A 13,614-nucleotide genomic window follows, 5' to 3' on the forward strand; every position below is an offset into this window, starting at 1 on the left:
CGAACATTAAAAATGGCGTCATCATTCATAATCGACTTCAGACCGATTTTGAATTTGTAAACTTCCTTGAAACGGGCAGTTTACATTGTGTACCACTCTTGCTACGGATGTACAATATCCATAGATATCTTGCTATGAACAAAATTTTGGTATAGGTGATCATAAAATCACCTAATTAGTCCATTTCCGGTTGTCTGTCTGTCGGTCATCTATCCGTCTGTCATCACCATAACTCAAAAACGGAAAGAGATATCAAGCTGAAATTTTTATAGCGTACTGAGGAATTGTGTCTTGGGTCGGTTGTGTCTTGTAAACCGTTAGAAATAGAACAATAATTTAAATGTTTAAAAATGTTCCTTATAAAAAAATAAGCAACTTTTGTTTGAAACATTTTTTCGTAAAAATCACTGTTTACCCGTGAGAGCGCAAACTATGCGAAATTGTATAGTATGTATTATATGGGTATATCAATTATATATGTGTGACATGTATATATTTGTAATGTGACAGAGTAATCAACACTATCTATACATGGCATTTCAATTGTTTGTTTTCACTTGTTTTATGTATCTTGTCCATACTATATTCATATGACCGGCTCCCTGACTAAAAGTTTAATAGGAAAGGAAATAAAAATCAAAATTGATATATTTTTAATATATTTACAAAAAAAAAATTCTTTTTATACAAAAATTTGTTTTAAAATAATTTATTCAATTTAAAAAAAAAAAAAAATTATAAATACTATTCTTACACATAAATTGTACATTAATATTAATAATTACACAATAATGTAAATTATAATTATTGTATACTCTTACTAAATTGAGTATACATTAATTTTAGTCTTTTGTTAAAGGATTCCTTTTACACCTCTTTTACATTCAAGAGGTACACAATATGCGTTCGTACCTCGATCATTACAAATGCAATATATACATCCTAAAGTTCCTGGGAATATCGATCTCGGCTTACACGTTTTCGATGAAATTGTACTAGAAAAAAACATAAAATTATTAAAATTATTTTATATATACTAAAACTATAAATGTCAATGTCAGTTTGTTTGTATCTGCGTTTGAATATTCTCATTCCATACCAAAACTTTAATACTGCCCTCATTTGCCTGCTTCCCAAATAGACGATATTATCTTAAATTTAGCACGATAATGAATGTTTATTATTTAAAATAACTTGATTAAAATTTTTAATTTTAAAAAATAACGAAAATGGTTGGCATTACCTAGTATAGGTCGTTAGCCTGACAATTGTAAAATTGTAAAATTTATGATATAAGAAAATAAGAAAAAAATCGTTAATATTTTTGAGCTATTAGATTTGCGGGAAAGATATCATATGAGATAATTAATTCCGAATTTATGATTAATTTACCCAGAAAAGTTTACTCTTTCTTGAGCCTCCAAATATCAATAACATATCATTTGGAATTGAATTTTGGTGCTAATTAATCATTAATAAGATTGATTTTTACAATTATAAACATAATTTTTAGAAAGTAAATTATGAATTAATGTGATACATCAAAAATAGTGGACACGCAGGGTTATAGTTAGTAGGATGAATGTGGTTCATGGTTATTGCAAATTTCAAATGTTTTTAGGCCAAATTTGTGAATTTTATTGTTTCAAATTAACCTACTTCAATGATAATTAATTTTCTGAATTTCAAGTTCATTTTTTTGCATATCATACATTTTAAAATTTTAATTTACATATATCCTCTATTTTATTAGCATCTTAAGTATGCTATTTTTATTTTACGAGTTTCAAATATTTCCACAACAGTATAAAATGTGAAACTTGAAACTTGTAAGTACTAACCTGTCAGGCATGCTCTCCGTTTCTTGTAACTTTTGCGCTATCTCCAAATTCCATGATTTATAATCGAATTTTTGAAATTTTGCAATTTGTTCTTCTGGTATATGTGATAAATATTGTTTAATATTTTTTGCGTTTTTATCCTCTCTAAAATGCATAAAATATAAAAATTAATCACCTGTGAATGAATCATAAACATTAAGGAAAAATCTTTTTATTTTATTCTAATAGACAATAAAAAGCGTAAAATTATTTATGTCCATAAATTTCATGAAAATTATTTTTTCAATAATATTCAATAGAGGTTTTTCCGCAATATGCATTTGTGAATCCCACGTGCACCTCTACCTTTTTACCCACGCTATAAAAAATATACTGCATTACCATAGCATAACATTAAAGAATCAAACATGGATAACTCTAATTTTTTATGACTCAAATTGTTTTATTATCTATCTAAAACTCAAAGCTCTAAGCCCCCGTATTGTCTAAGAGAAGGTATAGGGTCGACCTTCATCCATCAGACATTTTTTTTTTTTGTATAAATTTTATTGCTTGATAAACATGATTATGATAGCTTGTCTATCGAAAAGTGTTCATGACTATTTTGAACAAAATTAATTTTAATCAATAAAAATTCATAAAAAATATGTCTCGTCTAGCTATCAGATGGGTGAAGGTCGTCCTTATACCGTCTCCTGTACTCTCGTTTATAAAAATCTCGTTTCCATAAGCTCATATGATGTGTTGGAGCTTATTACTACTATTAAGCTATCAAATGAGTGCAAATTATTTAAAATTCGAAGAAATCACATGACAATGGCAATTTTTTTTTTCTAAAAGAAAAAAATACATTCCAGAATCCACATGCAAACGAGGGATTTTATTTATTATAAAAAGTTATTTTAAATGTAAAATTTTGTTTTTTTTTATATCAAACAATTTATTTGTATATAATTCGAATACATTTTGTTTCTGATCGCAATTCGGGAACTTTTTAGATCGAGTTGAAATAAAATACAAAAACAAAAATCCGATAGGAAACGTTAAGACAATAATTTGTATTTATGTAGTTTAAAAACTGAAATATTTTCCTTAGAAATTATTACCGAACACGTAATATACAGAGGTCTGAATTCTTAAAGCACCTTACATTCTTACATTTTAATTAGCTGAATGGAGCAATTACCAGGAACATATTCCACGGGAAAACAATTAGCGTAGGCATAATAATAGTTTACCCAAGCAATGATATGTAAAAACGAAAAGACGATTTTACAAAATCGTTTTATTTATCCAATGGATTTTATGAAAATAAAGGGGGCGTAATCTGTGAGTAACCCATTTTTAGCCGGGTAATTCCAAAAATTTTCTATTTCTCGGATAATCGAATAAAATCTATTTTAATAGCGGATTGAAACAATCTGAAAGCGTGCTATCAGAAAACATAAGCTGTTGGAAAAATCACTTAGCAAACGAACATAATTATTAAAATATTGTACGTTTTATAGAGATCTACTAGTCTACTTTCAAACGACTTTGTGCTGAAATTGTAGCGAATATATACAGTTCATGAATATGATTGTTTTAAACAAAAACAGGTCTCACGGACCCATGACTTAATTGACTGATTTTTCTTATTCGCAAACTCAAAGCCATTGTTGAATTATAAAACAGGCTGAAAAATGTTTAGGTCACTATCTCTTTCCATTTTGAGATATTCCGTTGGCGGACAAAACGACAGACAGAGAGAAGCAATCAAACGAAAATAAACTGAGCAAAATTGCTCAACTTTATATAGTCCTGGTATAGGTATATTATGCAACTTTATAAGTAGCCTTATTCCTCCTAATATATTATGTAACTATATAAATAACTTTTTGTTTGTGGTTTGAAAATGTATTCGCAATCGAAACATGTCACAACTTGTAAATATATTGTCGAAATATAGGAAATGAATATTTGAAAAAAACAAAATTACATTTTAATTGTTAATAAATGAGTTTATTAAAATGTAAAATAATGACTATTAATTAATTATTTAATTAAACTTAAATAAGTAATCATTAATTACATAATTTTAAGTTGATTAAAATAGAAAAAAAAAATTTTAACTGCACTTAAATACTTAGGTATTATTTTAAAAACTGCATTATTAAATTATTACTAATAACAATAATTGTTAAACAAATAGTTAATAAAACTTACTGTTTAGTATCTGCATTGTTAATTAAACAGTAAAATACTATTGTAAACAGGTGTAATACTATCACAGGCACACGCATATTGTTAAAAAAAACCTTTAACACTAAATGGATTGAATAATTAACAAGACGTATTTATAGACATTTTTTATTTTATTATAATATTATAGATTTGAGTGCTTGAATACTTATAATTATATATTTTTAGAGGAAAATGTCGAATTATTATCAATTATACATTTTATTTTATTAATTATGTTTTTTACGATTTTTATTTATTTAATTCATTTAAAATTTTCTCTTTGATTTAATATTTTATAAATTTAACTTCCTGATAGGAATATTATTAAATTCCCAAAATCAATTTTATTTATTAGGTAGTAGGACAAAATAAATAATTTAAAAAAGCAGCTAAGTTTTTTTTTAATTATTTATTTTATTTTAGATTTTTAAGTGTTCCAACACTGAAAAAACCCTCTTATACTATACATTAAAATTTGGAAACAAATTTGGTATTCCTAATTAAATTTAAACAAATAATTTATATATGTTTTTGTACTCCTTTTTTAGTTTCCCTTATTTTGATACCCTACTCGATAGGTTTTGTTAATTTTCTTTATTAACATATTATTATTTCGCTCCAAAAATCCGCCATATTGTTTTGTTTTTTTCAAACACCTATCTAAGAACACCTAGGTTGTCGTGACAAATATAGGTAATGATACATTTTGGAAGATACGAGGTAATAAAGAAATTTACAAACAAATATACATACATATATTCATACATTCATACATACACGCGAAAACATAACCACTCCTTGACAGTCGGGAAAAAACTAGGAAAATTTCCAAAATTCTTTGGTGTATTGCAAATTTTTATATTTATTATTACTTTTACATCGATTTCTGAACATTTCATCTTCCTCTATATAGACATAAAACTGATAACGTCAGAAACTTTAAGCAAATGCCTGAAGCTGAAAACTTGATCGATTTTTAACCTACAGTCGTAACTATTAAAAAATGATTGCTTTGAAAACTACGAAAGGGTAAATGAAATAAATTATAATAATTAATGAAGAATGAATAAAACATTAAAAACTGCAATTATTTAAACATTAAGATTTTTTTAATTAACGAGCAGGGTCTCTTGGATTCATGCGAAACGCATTAACTAGCTGCCAGTAGCGTAACTACCAGTGTTCACTGTGTTCCATGGAACATGGATTCCCGTCTCTAAGAACATCAATGCGATTTTATTGTGTGTAAATTATGAAAATTTCCGACTTTTAACTTAGATTATGTATAAGAATGATAGTGTTAACTAGATCAGGTCTCTTTTCTGAATGCTAAAATCTTATCTTAGAATTATTTCAGAATAAATCTATTTTACAAAATTATCGACATAGTAATTACGCAGTGGCCAGAAAGGAGTGCATGTTTCAGATCAATAGCCTCACCCATTTAAATAATTGTTTGTTATTTATTTCTAATTATTCCTGCCACAGTAGTAATCGTAGAAATATATTTTTCGAAAATAAAACTTTCCAAAAATTATCTGAGAAATACTATGATTTAAAATTGATAGAAGGCGGTCCAATAGAGGAGAAGTGTCCATTTTTCTCGGTGAAACACATTTAACTCGACGGTAGTTGCGCCACTGAGCCATATATGCTCTAGGCGTAATGAGCAATTTTTTCAACTAAAGGAATTTTTCTTTTGTTTGTCAATATTAACTACTTTAGTAAGCAAACAAAAATAATAAATAAACATATTAAATATAATATCTACAAACAATTATAAATAAAACTTTTTATTTGATTTCCCTCTTCAAAGAAAATCATATTTTGACATTGTACCAGTCTTTTACAAAAATTTCTTTTAGCTGGTACAGTAGTTTCAGTTCTATCAGAAAGTAAATTTCAGCTGTGAAAGAGGATTTTTAAAATTTCTCACTCGATAGTAACAAAAATTTTGTTTATTCAAATTCTCAATTGCAATTTTGGATAAAAGGCTTGAATTATTAAGAAAAAAAAACTATTTAAATTAAAACCTTAATAAATTATTGAAAACAAAAATAAAACCCGCTGTGTCCGAGTAATTAAGAATGTATGAGCACGGTAGTGGAGACACAAATTAAAAAAACTATATATTTTCAATTTTGATAGCAAATTATGTTATAACTTGAAAATATAAGACCAACATTAAGAATAAAATTTTCGATACCTGGAATGATTTTCAAAATATCGAAAATTGAAAATTTTGTTTAATTATTTAACTTTCGATATTTCGAAAACCAAGACAGATAGTGAAAAATTGTATTCTTATTTTTCGTCTACATTCATGAAGTTATAACAAAATTCATCATCAAATTTGAAAATAAGGTACAAATAATCCAAACTTCCCCTGGCGCTCGTACTACCTTAAGCATTTTTTAAATTTATAAAAGAAAATAAATAAATAAATTCGCTCAAACTCGCTGGATTCGAATATTTTATTTTGCTTATATTATTTGGTTCAAATTAGCACTAAATTGGTTTGGATTGAGCCGTACCGATAAAGCTTTAATTCCTACATTTATGATCATAAATTTTGCAAGAATTGGGTACATTTATACAACACATTAGTCAATACTCCCTTTTTCTTAAATTCTTTGAGTTTAAAAAACTTGTTCAAGGCCAAGGTATTCAATATCTCAATTTGATATACTTAGGTACCAATTTACAGTAATAAAAATTTAAGAAGAAACATGATTGATGTAAAAGCTGTCAACATTTCTGCCCTGTCATATTCTATGGTTAAATAGGCAGCACAACCTTTTTCCAAAGAAGTTTTGTCTGAATTCATTTTTGACCGATACTTAATCATTAAATTAAAATTGGATTTATAATTTATAATCTATTATTGACAATGATATCATTGCTTAAGTAGGTATTTGCAATAAGCAGGTCCTTTTCGTAATCAAAACAAAAAAAAATTAAAAAACAGGCAATTTAAAAAAGATTTTTTTTTTATTCAGTATAGTATACATAGTATAGTGAAAGATGCTACAAAAATCGACAATTAAAAGAAAATGAAAGAAACCATTCGCATTTTACTGAAACCCCAATGGAATGTGTTTCTTAGCTGTCAAATATCATTACCAAGATATGAGTTAGTGGTGCAAATGCAAATTTGTTACTAAAAATTAAATTTTTAATTAAATGAAACGATCAATGTTAAAGTTCACTTAAAAAATTACTAAATAGGTAACTTGTATGACGTATATGTTAAGTGTTTGTGGAAAACTATTATACACAATAGGCAACTTGTATAACCTATGCGTTATACAAGTTGCCTATTTATTAATTTTGTAAGTCAATTTTAACATTGATCGTGAATTATCAATTTATTGTTTATTAACAAATAGAAACATTTGCACCACTAACTCATATTCCTTACTAATGATATTCGACACCTAAGAAACACATTTCATGAGGTTCTAGCAAAATGCGAGTAATTTCTTTCATATTCCTTTATTTGTAACTTTTTTTACTGTATTAACAGGGAAAACAAATTGAATCATTTTTTATTTGATTTTTTAAATCTCTTTCTTAAATGGATATTTATACAGTGTGTCACATTTAAGCTGAAAACCCTCATATTTTCGTACCATATAGGATTATCGTTTTGAAATTTTGCACAGCCATACAAGGAGATGGGTCACATTTTTTAAAATATTTACCCGAAATCAGATTTTTAAACACAGCCTACTACAAATTTACAAATAGGTCCGATTCTTAATCTTTTCCCTAGCGTCAGAGATGGTTAAAGATATCGAAAAAAATGATTAGAAAAAGTTGCATTTTTGTATACCCATATACCGATTTTAATGACAAAATTCCCATTTTTTATTTTTCCATTATTAAAGTCCACACTCATAATTATTACAAGTTTATTGAAAAATGTCGCAAATCATCCTGTAAGACTGTGCAAAATTTCATGTCGATATTCCTATAAATAGCGAAAGTATGAGGGTGTCTTTATCTTAAATGCGACACACTGTATATACTTTGATAGCCAATAGTGTGTTAAGGGCGGCTTGGGTGAGGTAAACCCTCAGGGAGCCCCCAGTTAAATTATTCTTTAATTAACGAGCTTCAATTGTTTATATTTTTACAATATTTTGTAGTCTATGGGACAATATTACCTTAATTCTTCAAGTTTACGAAAAATGAACATTTGAAGGCCACGGCCAAAGTTTCATAATATATAAGAACTATGTATATTTTTATTAAAAACACTAATATAAATTTTCATAATATTCGTATAAAAATTATGCAATCTCTTGAAGAATTCGTAAAATGGATATTTTAATAAACCATTCTTCAAAATTATGCAGATATTAAAAAGCTGTAAAACTTCGTACGGATAGTTTAGAAATTTCGTAGGTAATCTGAATAATTGTCTCTAATTTGAATAATTTTAGTGGGGCTAGGAACAAGCGAATTTAAACCCAGTATAACGATAAATACGTAGCCTAAACGATGAAGTTTCCCAAAAATCAATCCAGTTTAATATTTACGAAGTAACAACTTCGGTTATATCATATTCAAAATCCAAAAAACTGGCTTAGCCATATTGGAGGAGCTTCTTCGTTGTGATAATGTCAGTTTAAATCATTGTTGCAACAATAAACCACATATAATATTTAAGATTACGAAAACCAAATTACATAAACATTTTGTGGAAAGTTTTATGAGGAAAGAAAAAATGCTAGGTACTATAATAATAAGATTAATAAATATTCTCAAAGTGTTAATTTCAAATTTTATTTCCTTAATAAACAATTGTTATAGTACGGCTGATGACCCCAAATAACAGATTATAAATAATAATAAGGACGTTAAATTTACAGCGTGAAATAATAAAAATCTTATTAATTTATAGAAGTTTTAACTTTATCGAGGTTTAAGTTATCGATAATCTACTGTATTATAACTTATATTAAAATAATATATTACTATAATATTCTTAAAAATTATTTTGGACAATATGCAATTCCATTTAAGTAGTATTATCTTTTTAGCCAAAATGTTTCCTATTTACGTGACAACATCTTATCGTAGTAACCCTTTAATCGCTGACAAAGAACCAATATTAAGATGATTTTTAGGGTTAATTACCGTACTATGTATAGTATTCTAACACAAAAAAGGTAAAAATTAAGGACATCAACTTGCAATTCATTTAAGGTAATAACAACAAAAACAGGAATACTAATATAACAAGTGAAAACAAACAATTGACTGAGTTTAATGTTGAAATACCATGTATAGACAGAGTTGATTACTATATCACATTACACAAATACCTATACATGTCACACATATATAACTGATAATCCAATATTAATACATACTATAAAATTTGTATCTAATGTATGCCCTCGTGAGTAAACAGTGATCTTTAAAAAAAAATATTTCGAACAAAAGTTGTTTATTTTTTTGTAAGAAACATTTTTTACATTTAAACTTTTGTTCTATCTCTAACGGTTTACAAGATGGGTTCTACGGATCCAAGACCCAATTGACCTATGCTGCTCATTTACTACTTTTTACGTCCTGAGTGTGCTATAAAAATTTCAGCATGATCTTTTTTCGTTTTTGAGTTATCGTGTTGACAGACGGACAGACGGGCGGAGAGCTTAAATTGGACTAATTAGATGATTCTATGAACAGCTATACCAAAATTTGTTTCGTAGCATCAATATTTTTAAGAGTTACGAACTTGGGACTAAACTTAATATATTATGTATATTTCATATATACATGGTATAAAAACGCATTCATAATTTCTCTTTTAATCCTTCCAATATAGATTGAGTCAGCTAACAACTAGAATCCTTTGTAGGGCATGTATAAACATATAAGCCTGATAGCCATAAGTACATATACACGGCCATAAGTACATAAACTCGAAAAGTAAGTTATATCGATAAAAATGCTTCAACCAAAAAACGCTGAGTGTGTATAGGCTTTCATCTTACGCAGGCATTAAACTTGACCTAAGTTTTCAAGCTCAATGAAAAGCTCATCATCAGTATGGATTAGCTAATGGTAGTTTATCTATAAATACTATATGTTACTGATGATAAATTTGATGACAATTTGCATACTGTTTCAATTACATGGCAGTCGAAATACGTATTTATATAAATAAAAACTAAGAAATTGGAGGAAAAATCGAAATGGTCCTTTCTCGTGAATCAATTTACTTCAAAAATTATTATTAAAAAATTTGCCATTTACTCCAAGGTAATTCTTTCAAATTGTACACTTGTGATTTTAATTTTTTATAGACAACTTAAATTTAATTAACCGAGATCAGGAAATCAATTTACATGGAGATAAAATATACTTATAAAAAATCAGTCCCCCCACTATCAGTTATCAGTTATTTAAATGTTTATTACACGCAAAAACTAATAAAGGATCGCCTATTACATATTTTTAAAAGCCAATCAATAAAAGTTGTTTTCAAATAAAATTAAATATTCAAAATTAATTTAAATTTTTACAATTGTTCGTTTCAAAAATATACAAAAAAAACTTGTTAATTTGACATTATACATTTTTTTATTCCTCTGTGATGAGGAATATCTTGATGATTATAAACTTAAACTGTAGCCGTATTTACTTTATACCCACTAGGTGTAACATTAAAAACCGGAACACATAAATCACATTCCGGAATCGTATCTTTCGACTTTGAGAGTAATCCAGAAAAATGCATTATGTGTATAAAATTTTGATTCAATTTTCTTACGCAACATAACTAGTATACAATATCATTAATTAACATTAATTTGAAAGCAGTCAAAGCTAAGTTGGTATAAAAAAGTATCAATAAAATCATGCAAATTTTTTATATAAGGTAGTACCTATTAGCATATCCATCAGTATAGTGCAGGAGTCAGAAGCGCTCAAGCAAGGTAATTTAATTCAAAATGAAATTTTTCTTTTAGATCTAAAAAATTAATTTTGTCTGTTCAGATTATACTAAAATGGTCTTAAATATTGTATCGCACATGCTCTATGCCTTATCAATTCTATAATTTAACCTTTTTTACTGGAGTAGTAATTATTTTTGTTTAGCTAAAGCAGTTTTGTAATAAGAAACGTCGAAATGGTCCTGGTAAGTGGTAATCAGACTTTAGGCACTTTGTTTACTATATAGACAAAGAACCCTATTCTATAAGACAAAAAAACCTACACTGTCGTTCTCTAAATATTCATATCTCTGTGGTTAAAACCTAGTATTATGTGTTTCTTAGGTTTCAAATATCATTAATAAGCCATGAGCTGGTTCCCCAAAAGTTTCTATTTGTTAATAAACAATAAATTGTAAATCCAATGAAACGATCTATGTTAAAATTTACTTAAAAAATTAATTAATAGGCAACTTGTATTGCGTATACGTGAATAGTTTTTCGATTATTTGACAAACACTCACATTTATGTCATACAAGTTGTCTATTTACTAATTTTTTCAACTTTAACATTGACTGTTTCATTGATTTAACAATTTATTGTTTAGTAACAAATAGAAACATTTGCGGAACGTCTTTTGAAGCAATAAAAAATTTTAGGACAAAGGCCCATTTCAGATTGTTTGATTCTAAAGCTTCAATTTTTAATTGTTAAAAATTGTTTAATAGTAAAAGTTATAGCGACATTGTTCACATTTTTTTTAAACAAAGCACTCCAATAAAACAATTAACTACAATAAAACTCAAATATATTACCTGATTACAAAAAAATAAACTATTTCATATTATAAAACTTTTAAGAATTCATAATAACTTTTAACAATTATACAATTTTCAACAATTAAAAGATGGTTTTAACATTTTGAAAAGCTCAAATATTTAATTTATTTGCATTAATTTTCAGCTTTGAAAATAATCTTTCTGGAGTTTTTCCAAACATTAAACTGTTAATAACTCAAAAACGGTGAATTTTAGGAAAAAATCACAAGGAGCCTTTTTGACGAATAATTACCCAAAAAACTCGGGTAGCTTAATTTATTTCAAAAAATTGACATTTGACTGTTTCTGTAGAGAGGGAGAGATGTACAAAAATTAGACCATTAGAGTTTCTGGCAACAGGCGGAATATTAATAATCTATCTAGCGCCTGTTCTATTATTAGATAAAAACAAAATTTGATTAAAGTAATCATTCATTAATATTCTTATTATTAACAGGAAAAGAAATAAACAAAAACATGAATATATTAATATTTCAAAAAGTTTTAAAACAATTTCTGGTTTTCTTTGTTTGTTTTTTCATTTTTATATGATTAGTTGTTTAAGAATTTATATTTTACAATAAACTTGTAAAATATATAATTATATTTAAAATATAATTATATTAAAAAAAAAAAATTAATTTTAATAATTTTCTGTATAATATAAACTATGTGTAATCAATAATCACGTGACTAGAGCGAATTAAAAAGAAAAAAATAGGAAAAATATATTTTTAAATTTGAATAAACTTACGGGGTATATATGGTTCTACTTGAGAAATCACAAACAGGTTATCAAGACCAAAAGCTAAACAAACCCAAGTTAAATATAAAATTTGAGGTATTTTGAAATCGAAAAATCCGCAAATATTATCAACTGAGGCCGAATACCTACAAAATTTTAATACTTCAGAATTGTACAATTCAATTCAGTTTTAGGAGAGAATCATAGAAGTGCAGTAATGAATTAATTGAATTTTGTCTTCCATTCATTTTCTTAATCTTTAATAATGTTTTCTATCCGTTTTCTAATTAAAGTAAACAGTTGCTCATTTTTACTAAAGAAACATCTTTTGTCATCATCATTTTGTTATTATTCGATGTTGTTATTACTCTTTAAATTTACTTACCTATTTTTTTCAGCATTTAGGTTAAAAAACCACGAATTACCAGCGGTATCATGAAATTTAACATTTCAGCCTAACGCTTTTTAAACAATCCAAATAAAACCCGCTAAGCAATGTGCCAAAATAAGCCATAAAAATTTCAGCTCGCCATTTTTTGTCGTTTTGAGATATTGCATCCACAGACAGATACAGATAGACAAAAGGTTCATTAAGATTGTAGGACATTGAAAGCTGTAAAAATAACTTTTAGAGCGTTTGTTACGAGCCACCTTAAGTCACACAGGTGATATAAAATATCAATAATTTCATTAGTCAATGTTTAATAAAAATCCACAACAGTACCGCAGGAAAAGAAAGATATTTGATATTAATTATTGCATCACTATCTGGGCGTTTATTTAATTATAAGGAAAGAAATTTTCTTATAATTACTTTTCCTCCGTGAAAAACACACTTGCAAGAGAAATATATTATTTTTAAACTGCATATAAGATCAGTTTATACAAGGAAACAGATTTTTATTTATTTTACAAAATATTTAATTTCGTAATGTTGGAAAATTGAAGAGGATAATGACAATTATTTTTATCGCTTCAGGTGAACGAACAATCTTACTCCACTAACAGTGTGAAGTTATTTTTCGAAAATCTTTAA

The 13,614-nt window shown here is 26.9% G+C and overlaps 1 protein-coding gene across 1 annotated transcript; it reads right to left on the reverse strand.

The window, feature by feature from the left end:
* Nucleotides 1–768: 768 nt before the first annotated feature.
* On the reverse strand, nucleotides 769–4,145 carry LOC123300896. The gene is made up of 3 exons (XM_044883560.1): nucleotides 4,047–4,145; nucleotides 1,842–1,985; nucleotides 769–995 (listed from the first exon to the last, which is right to left on the reverse strand). Exons 1-3 carry the CDS (start codon nucleotides 4,121–4,123, stop codon nucleotides 854–856), a joined length of 363 nt encoding a protein of 120 aa, XP_044739495.1. The 5' UTR covers nucleotides 4,124–4,145; the 3' UTR covers nucleotides 769–853.
* Between the last annotated feature and the right edge of the window lie 9,469 nt (nucleotides 4,146–13,614).

Source organism: Chrysoperla carnea, chromosome 5 (assembly GCF_905475395.1).
Source record: "Chrysoperla carnea chromosome 5, inChrCarn1.1, whole genome shotgun sequence".
NCBI lineage: Eukaryota > Metazoa > Arthropoda > Insecta > Neuroptera > Chrysopidae > Chrysoperla > Chrysoperla carnea.